This window comes from Sciurus vulgaris, assembly GCF_902686455.1.
Source record: "Sciurus vulgaris genome assembly, chromosome: 10".
Classification (NCBI taxonomy): Eukaryota; Metazoa; Chordata; class Mammalia; order Rodentia; family Sciuridae; genus Sciurus; species Sciurus vulgaris.
Window position 1 is genome coordinate 92,217,704 of NC_136470.1, and position 20,915 is coordinate 92,238,618.

At 34.0% G+C, this 20,915-nt stretch overlaps 1 protein-coding gene across 6 annotated transcripts in view; it reads right to left on the minus strand.

The window, feature by feature from the left end:
• The window catches only part of FXR1 (FMR1 autosomal homolog 1), a 65,698-nt gene that overhangs the window by 7,427 nt on the left and 37,356 nt on the right, over positions 1–20,915 (minus strand). For 5 of the 6 annotated variants that reach the window (XM_079100870.1, XM_079100869.1, XM_079100873.1 and 2 more), the window contains 7 exons: positions 20,395–20,511; positions 18,663–18,833; positions 16,141–16,219; positions 12,244–12,353; positions 8,264–8,350; positions 6,460–6,667; positions 1,132–1,335 (listed from right to left, as the gene is read on the minus strand). In XM_079100870.1, the coding sequence (XP_078956996.1) occupies positions 1,132–1,335; positions 6,460–6,667; positions 8,264–8,350; positions 12,244–12,353; positions 16,141–16,219; positions 18,663–18,833; positions 20,395–20,511 (976 nt within the window). The remainder of the gene's footprint in view (positions 1–1,131; positions 1,336–6,459; positions 6,668–8,263; positions 8,351–12,243; positions 12,354–16,140; positions 16,220–18,662; positions 18,834–20,394; positions 20,512–20,915) is intronic. The other variant, XM_079100871.1, reaches the window with a different exon arrangement.

Genomic DNA, 20,915 nt, shown 5'->3' on the forward strand with positions numbered 1-20,915 from the left:
AAATTATGGAAGAAATTCACCTAAATCATGATTTTTCCTAAGTTTCCTTTCATAACAGCTAACAAGCTAGCATCTTTGCAAAAGACACTAAGGCTTATCTACTAACCATAAACACAAGGTAAAGGGCATTTATTTTGCAGTTTGGCTTACCATAATTTTAAAGCACGTGGTATCAGTGCATAATGTATTAAAATATTAAAAACTACCTTCCTGAAAGTCTATACAACCAAACCAAATTCAGGGTTCAATGAAAATTACAGTGGAATCAGAAATAAGCTAGAAGAGCTGCCATAATTTACCACTGATTTGTTCTAGTTTTTATAATTTATTAGCACACTTAGCATATACTGAATGTGTATACACATTTCTTCCATAATATTTAAATGAGTACATAAGCTTAATAAACATAACATTTAAAAAATCTTATTTACTTAAAGAGTTATACAAATATACTAATTATCCTTGAAATAACCTAATCCATGTATCCCTGGCAATTCTCCCCTCCAACCCATTCAAAAAAGAACATTCTGGCAACACCTCAACTCCTTAAAACTTAAAGGCATTAAAAAAAATTTTTTAAAGACACAAATTAAAAAGTTGCTTATACACCTCAATCTTTCATCATCTATGCACTCCTCTTCACAGATCAAACAATAAAACTTTTCTTAACAGTTGACTCCACAATTTTGCCCTATTCCCAGAACAGTATATAATGTAGCAGAGAATGCTTTTATATTAGTTTTCATTACCAAATATCATAACTCTCTGTGCATTAGAATTCTCTGGATCTATCTGGCAAATACATAATTTCAAACATCTAAAGAAAATAAGATAAACATTCCAATTACATAGACTCTCTGCCACCCAGCTGAAGAGATAAACCTCTGACCCAAAAAAAGGAAAGCCAGTCAACTGAAAGTCATGACCTGAATAAATTAAGTAAACTTTCACTGAGAAATACTCTACAGGGCCTTTCTGCTATATGGTCTACTATTTTCCACAAGATGGTGAGTGGAAACAAACTTCCAAGAATGGGTGGTCCTGGGAAATAAATGAGCTTTTGTAATTTTATACAGTTTACAAAGAATGGATGCTGACAAAGTATATCTGACATAGTATATAAAAGACTACCAGAACTGATGGAGGATTTGCCACCACGTGGTCCACCACGACCTCGACCCCCTGAAACACTTCTGCCTCTTCCTCCTGGGCGTCTCCTGCTGTCTCGCTGATGTCTGCTCTCCCGATCATCTTCTCCTGCCAATGACCAATCGCTCAGCTCATCTTTACGTTCAGATTCTGTTTCAGAGGGGTTAGACAGCTCAGAATTTGTACCTTGGGAAAGAAGAGAACACAAACCAATTAAGATTCCTTTATTTGAAGAAGAAGAAAAAAGAAAAAACAAGGCTTCATGTTTTTCAAAATTGTTCTCTACAAACTATCAAGGTAAGCATACTAATTGCCTGTTTCAAATAAAGTCAAATGAACATTACATTTAATAACTAAATAATGACATTTATACTCTACTAGTCGCATAGTATGAACTAGTGCAGATGAATTTAAAAATGAATTGTTTTGATGTACAGGAACAACCAACAGAACAATTACAGAAAGCACACACTATTAAAATATACTTAAGGGTTGGGGTTGTGGCTCAGTGGTAGACCGCTTGCCTAGCATGTGTGAGGCACTGGGTTCAATCCTCAGCACCACATAAAAATAAATTAATAAAGGTATTGTGTCCATCTACAATGAAAAATTTAATATATATACATGTATACTTAATATAAAGAGCATCAAACTTTCTGTCCATTTAGTTTCACTAACATAAATTATTAGTACAAATAAATTTAACTGCAATCCAGGATTTGAAAAGACCTACATATTTATAGATGATTAGCTTTAACTATATAATGAATCTATCATTATTGAACTGATTGAATTTTTTTCAGATTTCACATCTCTGAAACCATGACATTTTCTAACAAATTATATCTTTCTTACAAGCTAGAAATATATTTTTCAGTGACTGTAAAGTAATAGCGTGGTTTAGTAGCATCTCAAATTAGAATAAGATTTGAAAATCTCTGAACAAATTTTAATATTTATGAAAAGATAGCTCTCAACAACTAATGTAACCAAAGTCATGAACAGTAATATGAAAATTCATGATCTTAAATGTTTACCAACAACTTATTTAATGGAGACCTTTTAAACACTGCAAAAATTTCTATGCAACCATTATTATATTGAAATTAAAGTATTATATAGACTTTATTACTACAATACTCATTCCCACTTTTCTGTGTGTGTATGCTGAGAATTGAACTTGGGGTGCTTTACTACTGAGCTATATCACCAATCCTGTTTATTTTATTTATGGTCTTGTGAAGTTGCTTAGGGCCTCACTAAGCTGATGAGGCTAGCCTCTAAATTGCCAGCCTCCTGTCTTGACCTCCCAAGTCACTGGGATTACAGGCATGCTTCACCATGCCAAACCTCATTACCACTTCCATTTTTTGTTAGTTGACATGCCAGTTCCTTCTCCCCATATATCCAAATGTGTGTCCTTCAGAGCCTAGGTCAATTTCTAGCTTCAGACCAATTTAACTGAAAACTGTCCTGTTCCTTTATTTCCCTAGAAACACTGTGCATTAATCATGCATTGTGTCAGGAGTTCTTCTGCACTTCCCCTCCTCCTAAAATTACTTTAAATCTAGTCTATGGTAAAAGGTAGAACTCCATCTTTTATTTTTAAGTGGCCTCAAAAGGTTAAGTACATTACTTCATGATTTTGAAGTTAATTTGCTTAACTCCCAAATAAAATTTCACGAAGTACCTAAATGCTGCTTATAATTTCCAGTCGTTTGATTAAAAAAATCAAACCACGAGAGCACTTTATGCATACAGAGTAATAAGGGACAGTGAATAAAAAAGTTTAATAAATGAGTCTACCACTTCCTTTCTGCTTTAAAGATAACTCCGCAATGCTTCCCTTTTCTCTTCATGTGCTATTAAAATACAGATATAACTGGTCAATTATAAAAGAATGGATTAAGTAATTAGCTGAAAATACATTTTAGAAAAAAAATACATCAAGCTTCTATTATTTGCTCTCAAGTCTTTGTTGGGAATGAGACTCTCAGGAAAGGAAATGAATCTCCCTTAACACTTATAGAAAATAAGTGGAGAACTAAATGGTAAAAAATGTACTTTATTAAGAGGATGTCATCAACTGTTGGAAATGAAGTCAAGTTATTTCAGGACTATTGAAAAAAGCCTGTGAAGTATGTAAGAACTTCAAATTTATTTAAAAAGTTATATACTGCCTGAAAACATTACCTAAATTTGAAGGTAAAGAATAATGTAGTTATTTATGAAACCCAGAGTCAAAAGCAAGAACACTTTCCTTAAATTTAATCTAAATGTAAGTATTATTAATTTGGTAGGAACAAACAGAGGTCGAAATGGCTAGTGCTCAGCTTTATTCATATTTAAAAACTTAAAAGTTATGACTGGACTTTGTAAATAAATGTGACTAAGGTTAAGGACGGGGTGGGGGAAGGGAAAAATAACAATGAATCAAACAACATTACCCTATGTAAATGTATGATTACACAACTGGTATGCCTTTACTCCATGTACAGAGAAACAACATGTATCCCATTTATTTACAATAAAAATAAATAAAAAAAAAAAAAAAAAAAAAAAAAAGGTTAAGGACCATGAGGTTGTCCAGGATTATCCAGGGGGACTTTAAAAATAAAGAACCTTTCCAATTGTCAAGAAAAGGATGGTAGCTTGAGGACTCCTTACAATTACTAGTACTGGGCTGGGGCGGGGCATGGAGACAATGACAGGGGACTGAACTCAGGGGTGCCTTACCCTGAGCTACATCCCCAGCTCTTTTTATTTATTGAGACAGCCCTCAAACTTGTGATCATATTGGTTGGCATTTTTTAAATGCAGGCAGAAGGGTCAAAAAGTTAAGAAATATGGGTGGTCTCTAGAAGCTGGATATGTCAAAAAAAACTGATTGCCTCCCTAAAGTCTTCAAAAAGGAATGTAACTCAGTTGTCACTTAAATTCTGAATGTTAGCCCAGGAGAACTAGGTCAGATTTCTGACTTAAAAGTATTTTAAGAAAATAAATTTGTATTGTTAAAGCCTCTAGGTTTATGGTAAATTATAGCAGTACCAACAAGAAACTAACTCTGTTGAAATGACTACAATCATTCCACCCTATTTGGTAAAATTACAAGATCAAGATCAAAAGAAATTTTTTAACTTTAAAAAGGATTCATGACACGGCTCCAATTTCTAGGGATTTCAACAAATAAACACAACTTCTTGCTTTTAAATCACATTTCAAATCAGACTTGCCCCCCTAAAACTCCTTTTATTAAACAACTCCATTGTTTAATGGTTGTATGGGCTCAACTAAAAATACTATATTTCATCAAATCCAAGATGTCATCTATTTTAAGACATATTTTATGCCACTAAAACAGAAAATGCTGCATTTGTAAAATGTTATCCAAGGTAAGGCACCTAACAACTTCAAAGATACCACACTAGCACATTTTTCTTATAGAACCAACAATTATCAATTAAAAATTCTTTTGAAATAAAGTATTCAAGAATATCTGAAAATTCAAGGGGCTTTTCCTCTTCAAGTCCACTCAGGTTTTAGTAGGTACTTCAAGAAATACAATGCTACAAGTTTTACAAAGATTCAGAGTTTAAGACTGCCATCTGCTGAACAATTTGCATAGCTTTCTCCAATCCAGATAATGTTCTGTAGCCACTCTTTCATAAATTATCTACTTTCCAAAAGAATATTTTACTTATGAGGGAACTCTCATCAATAAGCAGATTTCTCACAAAGACTAATAAATATCTTCAATGAATTCATCATACTCATGATTCGAAAAGTAAAATGATTATCCATGCCAGCAATTTGTATTTCAAAAATCAATCAGAATGTTTAATTATTTATATTGTCCTCCCTATTAAATATACTTTCAGGAATACAGAAATGGTTTTTAATTCCAAGTCATTTACAGGCTAAACAATTCCAAGCTTTACTGAAATTTTGCTTTTCAGGTTTCAATATAGGTTTTACCAAAATAAAATACATCAGGAAAACAAAGCAGACATACAAGGATATGATACTAAAGTTAAGAAATAAAACTTAACTTCCTACATCTACACAAATGAAACAGTGTAAGTTTAATATAACCCTGGCATCATTAGATTCCTTAAACGTAAAAAGATTTGGATTCGGAGTGTGCACAATGGAAATGTGCACTTATTGATATTTTCTATAAATTCCTTCTATTTTGAAAAATGGGTTTATAAAATATTTTCTCAAAACAGGATAAGCACAGAGAATGGAGAAGAGATAAAAGAAAAGAAAGAAAATTGTGGTGGGGAGAGGGAGAGAGGAGAATCAGGTCACTGCTAAGATCCAAGTCCAAATGCAGAAAAACGGAACAACTCCAAAGCTGAAGAAGAATAAATGAAAATTTAGGATTAGAGAACTGTTAACTATTACTACTCCACTGGTCCCTTCCTGCATAGATTAGGCCCCATCCTCACAATAAAATACATTTTATAAAAAAGTTCATTTATAAAACATTAATTATGCTTGGCTTTTTAACAAAGATTTTGTTTTAATGAAATACTATTATTACACAAACTATTTCCACATGCAAAATACTAATATATTCAAATCTGCTAAATGAAATCAAAGGAGGGGGAGGAAGGGGGGGGAGAGAGAGAGAGAGAGGGAGAGGGAGAGATAGAGGGAGAGAGAGAGAGAGAGTGTGTGTGTGTGTGTACCTGCCTGCCTCTAGTGGGTGGGGGTTGAGGATATAATGGGACTGACCAGGGCCTCAAACATTCTAGCCAAGTATTCTACCAATAAGCCACACCAAAGTTTGTTATTTTGTTTGTTGGTGACGGCTGCCCAAACTGGCCTCAAAACTGTGATCCTCCTGCCTCAGATTCCAGAGTTGTTGGGATTACAGGTGTTCATTACCACACCTGACATTGAATTATATTCTAAAAGCTAGTAAAGATTCACTATATGCAATCGTGGCCTAGTAATTAGCATAATCTCATTTTTACTTGGAGGGCTGGCAAAAAAGGAAAAGGATCCCTAGCATTATCACCATTATGCTGGGAAATAAACAACTGTACTAGGGAAACATTGGAAGTTTTATATGTATTCATCCTAAGTATTTAACATCAGGATTATAAACTACAAATGTTTCACTTTATTATGTAACTGCTTGAAACTGCAAACCTTTCACTATAAAGTATATGTAACTATTAAGACATATCTCAACTACCTTTTGCTCTCAAAACCAAGAGTGATAAGCTAACTAATTATAAACAAAATGTGTTGGAGCACCTAAATTAGAATACTAATACAAAAAGAAAAAATGCTTTTTACCATAACCGGAGGTGTAATTAGGGCCCCGACGACCTCTGCCTCTTCCACTATAAGACCTAGAACCTTGTACAGAAGAGACGGTACTTTCATCAGTGGCATATCCTTTCTCTTTTTCAGGCCCTCTGGTGGAAGAAGGTCTGAAACCCATACCAATCTGTCGGAGCTGTTCATCAATCTGTAGGCGTTCCATTCTTAGCTGCTCCACTTCCTATAATCAAAACAAAGGGATAAATCTTCTTATATGTACATTTTTGTCTTCTTAAAGCCTAGAGCTAAGAACTGTGTCCTCTACCAAACAAAGAATCTGTGACCTTAAGAAATTATTTGATAAAGCAGTACTGAGTTCCTAGTAAACACAATTAACAAGGTCATCTGCTAATTTCCTTCAAACATTTACTAAATATTTTCCCTCAAAGAGGAAGATGGTTATTGACAGTGTTAGACTTATTAATAAATTATTATACAGTATTACCAGATTTTGTGCTCAAGAACTTAAAATATTGCTAAATGAAAAGAATTATTATTTACAAAGTTAATTTCCTATCAAAGTAGCAACACATGAGTCAAGACCTAGGCGGAATGGCAGACTTCATCATTCCGAAACTGAGGTCACTGCAGGATGTGAAGGTAAGATGTCTAGCTAGATAAAGCTCTTGGCTAAAAGGCAGTAGAGCACTGGAAGTTAATCTCCAGTATCAAAAAAATAAAAATTTAAAAATTGACTTAGGATGTCAGTCTGAATTGAAAACTACTATATAATGATAAATTTCAAAGAAAAAAATGACATTAAGGGATGCTTTCAAAATATTAACATAGTAGCAATCATATGAGACTAGAAAGAAAACAATAAAAGCACAGAGCTTTTATTATATTTGTACATATTACTATGTATCAAACGAGTAGAAAATAACAATTATAATACTTACTGATTTAGAGTGTTTCTTTTTCTAAAACCTTTGCTCTTTTATGTATCAACTCAAATAGTTAACAGACGATAGGGAGGTAGCTTATAGGTAGAATACCTGCTTACAACAGGTAAGGGCCCTGGGTCTGATACTTGGCACCAGACAGGCAGGCAGGCAGATACATACACACACACTTGCTCTCTCTCTCTTTTGTCTATCCATCCATCAATTAAATGATGTCCATGAGGGTAGTGCAGCCGATTTCAAAGTTAATAGTAAGCCTACCTTCATTTCTGGTTCTGTACTCTATTTGCATTTGTAATATTAAAAATAAAATGATCCAATACAGAGCATGCAGATACATAAAGCAATGAGTCAAATTCTTATAAACATTAAAAGTCCATAATCCCAGCAGTTCAGGAGGTTGAGACAGGAGGAGTACAAGTTCAAAGTCAGCCTCAGCAATGATTAAGTGTTAAGCAACTGAGTAAAACCCTGTCTATAAATAAAATACAAAATAGCGGTGGGAAATATGGCTCAGTGATTGAGTGTCCCCAAGTTCAATCCCTGGTCGGCACGCAATCGGCACGCACGCGGCGCGCACACACACACAAAAGTGACCATTTCTTAATAAGCAAAGAAACTTAAAAGCTCAAAAGAGAAAACAATGCATATGAAGCCATTTTATTATGGCAAAGAATCTTTTGTTCTTAAATTCTCATGTAACAAAAACTGAGCAACACTAAAGTTGAATTTAAAATATCCAAAGACTTGAAACTTAGTTAAAGAAATATAAAACGTTTAATGTGTAGACATGTTACATTTGTTTATGGTGAAGACATTTGCACAGTAAACACAGCAAGGATGATATAAGAATATAATGTGAACCAGATACAAACCTTGAGATAAGCAATATGATACTCTAAAAGAACTTGCACATTTCCGATGCTTTCTTTAGTGCCGACAAATACAAATGGAACCATACCCTGTTTAAAAAATTTAAAGTATTTAAAATTTAAACAAAGTCTAAGTATGAATTTAACAAAGAAATAAACAATTTCTTTAACTTTTCAAAAACACACAGTACATACATATGCTAAATGTCAAGATTTTGGGGGAAATGGCAAAAACCATAATTTGAAATACTCCAGATTTTCAACAACGTGTGCTCATTATAATTTAGCATTTACATGTAGTAAGAATTTAAGAAATCACTTTTAAAAGATCATATCAAATTCTGAGTTCTATTTTAAACTCATTTTCTAACTATCCATCCCTTTTAAATTAAGCTAAAAATCTGAATTCAAACTGGTCATGAACTTTCAGACTAGATAAAGAATGTTAGCAAAAAACACAATAAAATAGCTGGATGCAGTGGTACATGCATACATGTAATCCCAGCTGCTTATTAGCTGAGAAAAGAGGATCCCAAATCCAAGGCCAGTCTGAGCAACTTAATGAGACCATCTCAAAAAAAAAACATAAAAAGGATTGGGAATAGCTGGGCACAGTCGCCCACACGTGTTAATCCCAGAGACTTGGAAGGCAGAGACAGAAGAATCCCAAGTTCAAAACCAGCCTCAGCAAATTAGCAAGGCCCTTACAACTAGCAAGATACTGTCTCCAAATACAATATAAAAAAAGACTTGGAGATGTAGCTCAGTGGTAGAGGTTCCTATGTTCAATCTCCGAAAAAGCATTGGTTGAAAATTACAAAGTCTTAAAACGATTACTCATGATTCTCTAAATCCATTTATACTCAGAAATAGAGGAAAACACTACTACATAAAAAATGATTGTTAGGAAAGGGGATTCTAAATTCAAAGCCAGACTAAGCAACTCAGTGGGGCCCTAAGCAATTTAATGAGACTCTGTATGAATAAAAACAAAAACAGAAACAAAGAAAAAGGGGTTGGAGATATGGCTCAGTGGTAAAAAAAAAAAAAAAAACTCCTGGGTTCAATCCCAGATACAAAATAAATAAATAAAGGAGACACATAAAACTAGGACCTGGATGGAGTTTTTGGTGAGTTACATTCTAAGTCCTTTTGGATTTTTTTTCTTTTTTTTTTTTTTGACAGTATCTCACTAAATTGCAAAGGCTTTCCTTGAATTTGTGAACCTTCTGCCTCTGCCACAAACGTCTCTGGAATTACAGGTATGTGCCTCTGTTCCCAGGGGGATGGAGACTTTTATATGATAATTGTCAATAACTGAAAGATATTTTGGGGGCAGGGGAGAATGCTAAATCTCACATGCCCCAATCTACTTGAAAAACTCCTAATTTCCAAGTCACATAAACTTATCCTACCACAGTATTAAAATAATGTTTTAAAAAACTGGTCAACTTGTACCTAATGACATGTGCTTAGATAAGCTCTTCAGAATCAGTATATTACAGGAAGAATTCCAGTCATTAAGAACGTATTACTGGGCTGGAGTTTGACTCAGTGGTAGAGCACTTGCCTAGCATGTGTGAGGCACTGGGTTCCAATCTCAGCACCACATATAAATAAGATAAAGGCCCACTGACAACAAAAAATATTTTTAAAAAAGTATTACCTACAGAGTGTAAATATTTACACAATGTAAAAATAAAGGAATTATTAGTAAGAACAGGTACTTTTGTCAAACACTAAATTAATTTGTTTTGCCCTTTCCAGGATGTCACATATGGAATTAAAAAAATCTTTTTCGCTTTAAAAATATAAGTAACAGTGGGGCACAGTGGTGCACACCTGTAATCACAGTGGCAAGAGGCTGAGGTAGGAGGATCACAAATTCAGAGTGGCCTCAGTAACTTGGCAAGGCCCTAAGTAAATTCAGCGAGACCCTGTCTCTAAATAAAATACAAAAAGGGCTGGGGGCGGGCTCAGTGGTTGATGGTCACGGGGTTCAATATCTGGTACCAAAAAAAAAAAAAAAAAAAAAAAAACAGATTCTTAATCCCAGAAATTAAACTAAACCCAAGAATTAATGCAGACTTTATGTGACTGAATTTCAGAACAAAAAGATTTTTAAAAATAGGAGGGAAGAGAAATGAATTTGACAGCTAAAAATTTTCTTCTTTAAAAAGAAAAAGAAAAATGCACTTAGGCAGGCATGGTAATCCCACGTTCAAGGTCAACCTCAGCAACTTAGGCCCAAATCATCTTGGTGAGACTGTCTCAAAAATTTAAAAAAAAAAAAAAAAAAAAAAAAAAGGAAGGGAGGAGCCCTGGGTATGTAGCTCATTTCTAAAGTGCCCCTGAGTTCAATCCCCATTACCACCACCACCACCCCCCAAAAAAACAAGAAATTTAAATGCCCAATTATACTAACAAGCAATGTTACTACGGAATACAAGCAGGGACACACAGGGAAAGTCATCTCAGTTTACCAGTGAGTCACCAAAGGTCTAACAATAAACACGTTATAAACTGAGTCTCCACTTTAAAAATGTTTTTAAAAAGTTGCCCCCAATAACCAACATTCAAATTTCATTTTAATAACAATGTTGCATATCATGTATTTCCTCCTTCTCCTAAAAATATCAGAAGATAAAGAGGGCTAGAAGGATAGCTAGCTCTTGGCAGCATGCTTGCCTAGCACGAATAAATTCTCTGGGTTCAATCCCAGCACCACCAAAAAACCCAAAACCTATTGAAATGCTCTTTTATAACTGGGGATGTAGCTCAGTGATAAAGGGCTTGACTAAGACCCAGAAGGCCCAGGGTTCAATTGCCAGCATTGCAAAAATTACTATAAAAATATCAGAAGTTAGAGTGAGCTGGGGAGATAGTTCAGTTGGTAGAGTGCTTGCCTTGCGTGCACAAGGCCTGGGTTCAATCCTCAGCACCACAAAAAAAGAAGAAGAAGTTGGAGTAACAAGGCATGCATTCCCAACACTGTAACCATACTGGACCTTAGCACCATAAGCTTCTAATATAGAAAGGCATTTCTTCCTCCACGCCTAGCTTACACATTCCAACTGTTTCAACATTTAAAATGATTAACTGTAATCCCAGCAACTCAGGAGAATAAGGCAAGAATATCCCAAGTTCAAGGCCAGTCTCTGCAACTTAGTAAGACAGACCCTATTCTCAAAATAAAAAATAAAAAAAACTGGGGATGTAGCTCAGTGGTAAAACTCCAAAAAGTTCAATCCCCACTACTAAACAGTAAGTAAATAAATAAAAGACAGATTCTATCCAATAGTTAACAACCACCCCAAACAGTACTCTATTGTGCAAAACTTAGAAGTTTTAAGTGTACTGCTTTCTGGGAAGTAATTTTGGAGAAAAATCCTTGGTTTATATTCAGGGATACAAGGCTTAAGAATACAGTCTGGCCACTGGATCTACAAATATAAGTTCCTTAAAGTGATGTACAAAGAGTCAATAACAATTGTGGATAAAACATCAACCAGTGAGAAGACAGAAAAACAAATTTCAGAAAGATGGGATCAGAACACAAAAGCATGAACAAATTCAATTAAAATGATCAACACATTCACATTCAGGTTCTACAAAAAGGTCAAGGACAATGTGATCAAAAATTACTTTACAAGGGACTGTTTTGTTGAGTATCAAATTCTACAGTTTTACACTCTTAAGAATAAAAAAAGAGAGCTGATGTGGCTTAGTGGTAGAGCACTTGCTTAGCATATGTAAAGCAAAAAAACACCCCAACAACTTAAGATAATTCAACTGAAACCTTTGTATTAAGAACTGGCTTTTTTTTTTTTTTTAATAGTACTGACAAACCAACTAAAAACTCAAGGCTCATATATTAAAGGATGACTTTATTAAGTAGCTCCACAAACATAACAAATCATTCCGTAAAGATTTCCAAAATATAACATGTTAAGTCATCCAAACACAAATAAAACCATACTTACATCTTCTCTAGGTAGTTTATTTTCATTGTCTCCTTCAATTCTCACCCGAACCACACCAGATTTGTCCACTATTTCTTGAATAACTTTGCCATTTTTTCCAATTACTTTTCCTTTAGTAAGACAAAACAAATGTTAAAAAAACATTTGCTATCCATTTAACATCAGTCCAAATGTCTAACTTGCTATCAAATTTTCATCACCAAGCAAAGATCCATCTTTCTACCTTCAACTAACTCACCTAAAGACTACCAACAAATTTTATCCTTGCTCTGAAATTTCTTTCTTTTCAGTAAGCCAATGCTTTTTAACTGACAATGCTACTCATACATAAGCAATTTTTATTCTAATCTTTTAAAATATCATCTATCATTTTCACATTTTAAAAATATCAACTCAACCCATTTCAAAACGTACATAAAAAACAAAGAGAAAATTAATTTGGCATTAAGCATATTAATTTGTTCAATTATAATATTTGCAAAACCATCAAATTATCAATTTTGCCTTTATTTTTCAAGGTTCTATTTGTCCACAACATATCTGACTTGAAGACTGCTTTAAAATGAATATTTAAAATGTTTACACTTAACAAGTACTACATTTTACATCAAGTACTTCATCGCTTTATACAAATACACAAAGCATGTATATGATATACCTGCTACCTTGCTAGGTATGAAATACAGTAAAATGACATAAAATTCAAATCATTTACCTTCTCCATACTTATCAGTATGTCAACCAGCAATTACTGAACATATAATATTGAAATGAGAAACAAAGGGGGACGTGAAGACTTCTTCCCCAAGGAACTTACTATCTAGTCATAAAGATTAACAAAAAATAAAGCAACACTGGGTAGTATCACCTAGTAACAGAAGTAAATATTTTGGTAACCTTCACTATATTGAACAGATATGTATATCCCACATTAAGTTAAGAGCAATCCCATATTTTTTAATCATGTGCACATCCCCATTTATATTTTTTACTAAATTATTTTCACAAAAGCTTAGATGCATTTTGGTAGAAGGAATTAAAACAGAAGTTTTTCCACTGCATCCTTGAAAGAACAATTTCCATTGAAGAACAAATGACAACAAACTGGTCAACATAGCAAAAGTTTAACTATAATGAAATTTTCTCATTATTTTCCCTACTCTCAAACTTCCTTCCCCATTAACCCTAAAATAAAAAGGAGTCGCAAATTAACAGGTTAAAGAGAGAGAGAGAGAGAATAGGACAGGAAATTCACATGATGTATGTCTTCACAGAAGCCCTAGCAGCAGCACATAAAAAGCAACCTTCATGTTAACACAGTGAAGCTCAAGCAGCAACTTCATTCTTGACCCTGCTAAAAATAAGCAAATTATCTTTTCGAAAAACAAAAACCAGGTTTTCAAAGAACATAATCCCTACCCCCAGAACTTCAATTTTTGTTACTTCCTTCTTGTGAACTATACCAGTGATGAGTAAACATCCATCATTCTTCTGGGGTCCTTGGCAGGGACCTACCTGCAAGTTTTATTTAGTCCCACCAGAGACCGCCAGTATTTTAATTGATCATTTCCATAGTATAATTCCAGAGCAAATTGACAAACTGAAGTATACCTGTAGTATAAATTGAGCATTGAATATAAATGTTGAAGGGGATTGAGTAAAGTTCATCAAGGGAAGGCTGCTAAAAGTAAAGGGTTTTGAGCCCGTTTTCAAATCAATATGCACAGAATATTTTTCCTCTGATTTAGGAACAGAGGGAGAGGTCAAATTCTAGAATTCTAAATGTGAAGGGAATCCTCTCCGAAACTTACCCACCAAGTGGTCCTCAATTCCTTTTACCCCTTAGTCCTCTTTTTTGATTTTACGTGGACTAAGAACACAATATTTTTAAAAAGACTGCTTCACCCATAAAATATTTAAGAGAACGATAGTATTATATGTGGCAACCAAGAGAAATTTTTACACTACTCCTCAGTGTTTCACCAATGTGTAACAGTTGTAATTAACATATATGTCCTTAAGACTACACAATCCATACATAACCAGAGACAACCAAGACAGGATAGAGGAAGGAAAAAGAAAGAGACATAATGAACTCACATGACTGCACTGATAAATGAGTGAAGAAAAGAATTAAAGAACCATAAATATAACCCATTTCCTTATTTATAAATATCAGGAATTTATACTCATGATTACCAATATCACAAACTCTATTAGACTAGGCTATCTCAGAATTGAGTTAGAAATACACTCAATTTCCTTTCCTAACCCCTACCATTAATTTGTTGTTTTTTTTTTTTTTAACAAATGAGGGAAACCTTATTACAGTTAAATCATGTTTTACAAGCTATCATGTTAGTACCTGAAAGATAACAATAATTTGGTATGACTTAAACAAAAAAAAAAAAAAAAGTACATAAGCTTTTCAAGGAGAGCGGCTTGCCAAGGTCATTTCATTTGACAATAATCAATATTGATAACATTTTGCATCAATATTTATTTAAAATTATATATAATTCTTCAAGCATTTATTCAATTTTAGTATCTCATCTCTCCAGTTTTTCAGTCTTCACTGACCACTGGTAATCCAAGAACAGATTAAGTAGAGCTTACCAAGTGGCATTATGACATTTATTCAAATGTTTGAGCATAAGCAGAATTGAGAATCTTCTTGCATTAAAAAAAAAAAAATTCTTATGCTGTAAACCATTTTTCTGAAGTATATTGGTTCTGGTATAAGTATAATGTCCAAAACAAACAATTAAGAATGAAAGTGTGTTAAAATTCTTCCTGTTTTTGCTTGTATTACAGAATTTAACAAAACACAACACCTAGAACTAAGAAATTCCTAATGGCTGAACAGGAGTCATTATATAATTGGCCCCAAAAGGCTAAAACAAACTAGTTATGGTCGAAAGCACAGATGGTGAAGAAATAAAACATCCCCAATCCTACTAAATTTTCTACATGTTAGTGCTTCATTTTATATTAAAAACGCTTAAGTGCTTAACACATAACCAAACCCTTTCCATTTGTCACAAATACCACTAAAGAAGACATAGCACAGTCATAGGACATATTAATATCAGACTCGTCAACTAACTTTCTCCACTACAGTGCTCATTTATCCATAATTTTAAATTAAAAATTTCTGTCACTTTAACTTACAAACCATGGGTAAAATACTTTTCATTGATGGTGATACACACTTAATAGCGAAACCTCCCTTCCTGTCATCACCATCCTTCTCTCCTGGTTCATGACTCAGTCTATAACCAATTATTGAATTCAAGACCTACTGTGTATGAGTTTATTACCCTATTCTTAGTCCTCTGTACTACACAAAAGAAAATTGTTACAACCACTTCTCAAAAGTATTGTCACAGGACTGGGGCTAAGCTCTATGGTAGAGCACTTGCCTCGCACATGCAAGGCACTGGATTCAATCCTCAGCACCACATTAAAAACAAGATATTGTGTCCACCTACAACTAAAAAATATTAAAAAAAAAAAAAAAAAAAAGAAAAGAAAGAAAAAGTACTGTCACAATGTTGGTGCACATGTAAATGACAAAAACACATTAAATCAAGAATAGGAAAAAGTCCCAAGGATCAATAGAAAAACCATAATGATAAACTGTTATAAAATTTATGGGAACTATTATCCGCTCACCCTGTACAAAAGAAAGAAAATACCTTAACTTTTAACATGTCAATGACAAGGTACAAAGCACATAAAATGTTAATACCCTCCCCAAAAAAGGCAATAAATATTTGCTATCTAAATATTCCACACTGCTATAAGAATAATTAATCAGACTATGAGAATAATTCCCACTTAATTCACTATAACTAAATAATATTTAATTTTTTAACATTTATTAGAAGTACTTACCAACAAGATTTCTAGGAACCTGAATAAAATCCTCCACAAATTCCAAGAAACCTCTAGCCTTTTTTACAGCATCAGCACTCTAGATGTGGGACAAACAAATATAAAATTTTGTTAAGATTTTGAAGCAACCCATAATCCAAAACGAAAATAAGATGAAAAAGAAAATTCTGAATTATACCGTACTCAGAAATTCTGGTCAGGCCACTAAAGTGTTTCAGGTTAAGTAATTTACACAAAGTGCTTTTAAAAAAACTGTTGTTCTACTAAAACCAAAAAAGGCCAGGTATCTGTAAGGTTCCATTTTCCACTGCTGACAAAATAATGCTTTAGATTACTTTTATTGTACAGCTAGTGAGCAGCCAAACTTTAACCCAATCCTAAACATAGTCATCCATACTCACATGATTTCTACAGCTATGTGTTTTAAAAAAAAAGTTTTTAAGTTTTCTAAACTACACTTTTTTATTTAGGCTCAACATTCGAAATAACCTTAAATCAGGCATGATGGTATTACACACCTATAATCCCAACAACTGGGAAGGCTGAGACAGCAGAATGGCAAGTTCAAGGCCAGCCTAGGCAACGTATTCAGACCCTGCCTCAATATTTTGTTTAAAAAGGGGAGGGTTTGGCAGGGGGTTGGGGATTTAACAGAGTTGGTAAAGCACCCCTGGGTTCAATCCATAGTATCCAAGGCAGGGAGGGGGGGTGTGATTTTAAGTTATCTTTTCATAAACACTTTTTTTTCTTTTTTAAGAAGTACCTAATGATAAGATCATGAAAATCTCTTGTTTTAACGGGTATCATTTTAATACACTAGAAGGGAGGATGTTTTTAAGGAATTTTACAGATTTCAATAACAGTTACTTCCTCCTTTTCTGGGAGTACTGGAAATTGAATCCAGAGAAGCTTTAACCACTGGACTACATGCAAAGCCCTTTTCATTTTTTTGAGACGGTATCTCACTAAGTTGCTTTAGAACCTTGCTAAATTATTAAAACTGGCCTCAAACTTGCAATCCTGCCTCACCCTCCTAAATCCCTAGAATTACAGGGTGCACCTCTATGCTTCGTAGTCATTTCCTCTTTTAATGTTTGTTCTTTAGTAACCATAACTCAAATGTATTGTGTGCTCACTCCATCATAAACTATATGCAACCAGGCATGATGGTGCACACCTGTAATCCCAGCAAGGCTCTAAGCAATTGAGAGAGACCCTGTTGCAAAATAAAAAATAAAAATGACTCAGGATGTGGCTTAGTGGTTAAACCCACTTGGGTTCAATCCCTGGCACTAAACACAATAAAATAAAATAAACTATATGCAGCCAGGCAGAGTAAGAAACATTAGTAATCCCAGAGACTCAGGAAACTGAGGCAGGAGGAGGGCAAATTCAAGACCAGCCTCAGCAGTTTACCCAAACCCTGTTTCAAAATAAAAAATAAAAGGACTAGGATGTGGCTCAGTGGTTAAGTGCCCATGGATTCAATCCCTAGTATCAAAACAAAAATTAAACATTAAAAAATAAACCATATGCCCTTAATTCTCTAAAACAACATAGGAATGTAGCACAGTGGTAGAGTGCTTGCCTAGAATGGAAGGTCCTAGGTTCAATTCCCAGCAGCAGCACCAGAAGAAAATTTAGAACCCATATTCAATCTTCGTAAATTACAAGATAAACAGATGATGGATGATGATGATTATTATCACTATCATCATCATTCTATAATAAGCACACTTATGCAGGAAACTTAAGTCACTTGTCTTAATCCCATCCTAAATGGCAGAGACAGGATTCCAACCCACCAAGCCTACTTGCTTGACTATGTCACACTGCTCATTTTTCAAAGATTTTGGAAATAAAAATAAAGCCTCTAGTTGGAATATTATGAATCGAGCTGAAATATCAAGGCTAGAAATTTCACCAATAAAAACATCCATTTATTCTAATTTTAAAGTCTCAGCGAAAAGTCTATTACATACATATTTTTAAACAACTACACTAATTTTCTATCCTTGTAAATGTCACAATTAACAAGTGGCAAATTACTATCCAAATTCAAGTTATATAATGATTTTTCTATCACATTCTATTTACTATTGCGAGTGTTTGACACACAGAAAGCACTCAGACAGTATTTGAATGTCTGAGCTGGGGACATAATTCAATGGTAGTATGCTTGCCTTGCCTAACATACACAAGGCCCTGGGTTTGATTCCAAGCACCTCCCCAAAGATCTTTTTCGTTCTTCTTTGGATAAACTATTTGTAATGAGCATAAAACAAAGAAACTGAGAAGCAGTTAAGGAGCATCTGAAAATGCTACACATTTATTATCCAGTAAATCTTATAAAAATTTCAATCTACCTTCTGAAATAATGATTACTAGACTGCTTCTAAATGCATAAATTCAACCTTAAAAGTGCTTTGACAAATGAAAAGTACAGATAAAATATAATGAAACAATAGATTTGTTAATATGCTATAAGTAAAAGTTAGTCCAGGCAGGAACAGATAACTTACTTCTCCGTAGATTCTAAATGTTCCAGTATCTTCATCTAGTTCAATGGCGGTAACTCCAGGAACCTTCCTAGCTTGTTGTATATTACTACCATGTGTTCCTATTGCCAGTCCCATTAAATCTTCTCTCACAACAAATTCCTCATGAAATGCTGCTGCAAGTTGTTTCGTGCACTAGTAAAAACAAAAAATTAGGATTTCTTACAAAAGATCGAAAACAAAACTGTTTTTATAAGGCTGAAAGCATTATTTACAAGTCAAGAGGTAGAAATGACCCAAATGTCCATCAACCAATAAATGGATAAACAAAATACATACAGTGCAGTACCATTTAACCTTAAAAGAAAGGCATTCTAAAAAAAAAAAAAAAAAGGCATTCTGACACACACACACACACACACACACACACACACACACGAATGAACTTTAAGAACATTACTATGCTAAGTGAAGTAAGTCAGTCACAAAAAGTACTAATACTGTAAAAGCAGAAAATGAAAGTAGAGCCAGGTGTAGTAGTGTACACCTGTAATCTCAGCATCTTGGGAGACTGAGGCAGAAGAACTCAAGTTCAAGGCTACCCTCAGCAAATCAGTCAAGCCTTTAAGTAACTTAGTGAGACCTATCTGACTGAGTTCAATCCTAAGTATCCCCCAAAATAAACATACAGATCGAAAAGGAAGGAAAAAAGTAGGTAGATAGTTGATTGGTTGGTTGGTTATGAGTGCCTGTAGTGAAGAGGAAATATGAGGTTATAGTGCAAATGGGACACTTTCAGTTTTAAGATAGGAAAAGTTCTAGAGATTGGCTTTTCAAGAATATAAATACATTTAAAACTGCTGAACCATATCATTTAAAAAGCTGAGATGGTTTAAATTTTCTTCTGTGTATTTTACAAGTTTCTTTAACTGAAAACAAACTAAGTTTAAAATTAAGGTCAAATTTCAACTGCTTAAAAGAAACTCACTTGGTGTCATAAAATGGAAGGAAGAACATGCTTTAACCAGACTATTTTATTTATTTACAGTACGCAAAACTCAATCTAGGAGTGCTTTACCACTGAGCTACATCCTCAGATCATTTTATTAATCAATTTGAGTCAAGGTCTCACTAAGTTGCTGAGGTTGGCCTCCAACTTGTGATATTAATGGGTTCCATCCCTAGTACCAGAGGGGGAAAAAGTGTTGTTTGTGCATATGTGTTCAGGTGGGAAGGGTGAGGGCAAAGGAAGAGCAGGTATCCTAATAGGATAGCAGTAAAGAAGAGAAGAATCTTGAGAGAGCAAAGAAGCAATGACAGGCTTAATATTTTAAAACTACAAGCCTCAGGGGAAGGAGGATACTATGTGCTATGTAATTTCCCACACCTAATTCTCATCTCCTACGCAAGAGTTGTTACACTGAACTAAGTTACTCACAAGTGTGTAATACTGACAGGTAAAGGGGCAGTTTAAAAAAAGGTGGGGGGAATAAACACAGCAGGGAACATTTGAAATACAGTTCTATTCAGCAACCCTAGTTAAGTCTCTTAAGCTCTTGGACAACTATTACCTCAGCCATAACAAAATAATTAAGAGGAATTTAGTAAAAGAAAGATTGTTTGATAAAAGTAAAAATAGAAAAGTCATTCTTCTATGACCTCCAGATATCAGTAATAAAATAGGTCACAGAAGGTCAAAATATACTTATGAAAATAAACAGGCACAAAAAACACTTTCACAAATAAATACACTTACTTCTAAATGCTTAGTGGCCTCTTCATTTCTGGACATTAGCATCAACTTTGTACGAATACTTCGCAGATGCATGTCACTTAAAATATTTACTCTCTTCACAGTTGCTTCACTGGCAGACTATAAACAAATTAATCACTCAAAAGTTTAATCATTTATCAAGATAACAAAAACATGAATCTACACATACACCTTCCTTAATTTCATCTATTATACTTCTGACACTCCTCCCTCCCCTAAATTAGGCAATTCTCCCCTTTTTCTTTCTTATCTGCTATTTAGAATAAGTTTGGGTAGTGGGAAAATCCAAGATAATACACATTAAGAATTTTACAATGCTAAAAATGCTATATTAAGAATTTAATGTTTCAATTACTCCAGAACCAGAAAAGATCAAAAGTAATTAACACTTTATAGCTGCCAAAATTCTTTCTTATACTGTTTTAATAAATTCACTATACATAAGTTTACCATAGCTTTTATTTTTAAATTATCTAATTATAAGATCTATACATGTCATTAAT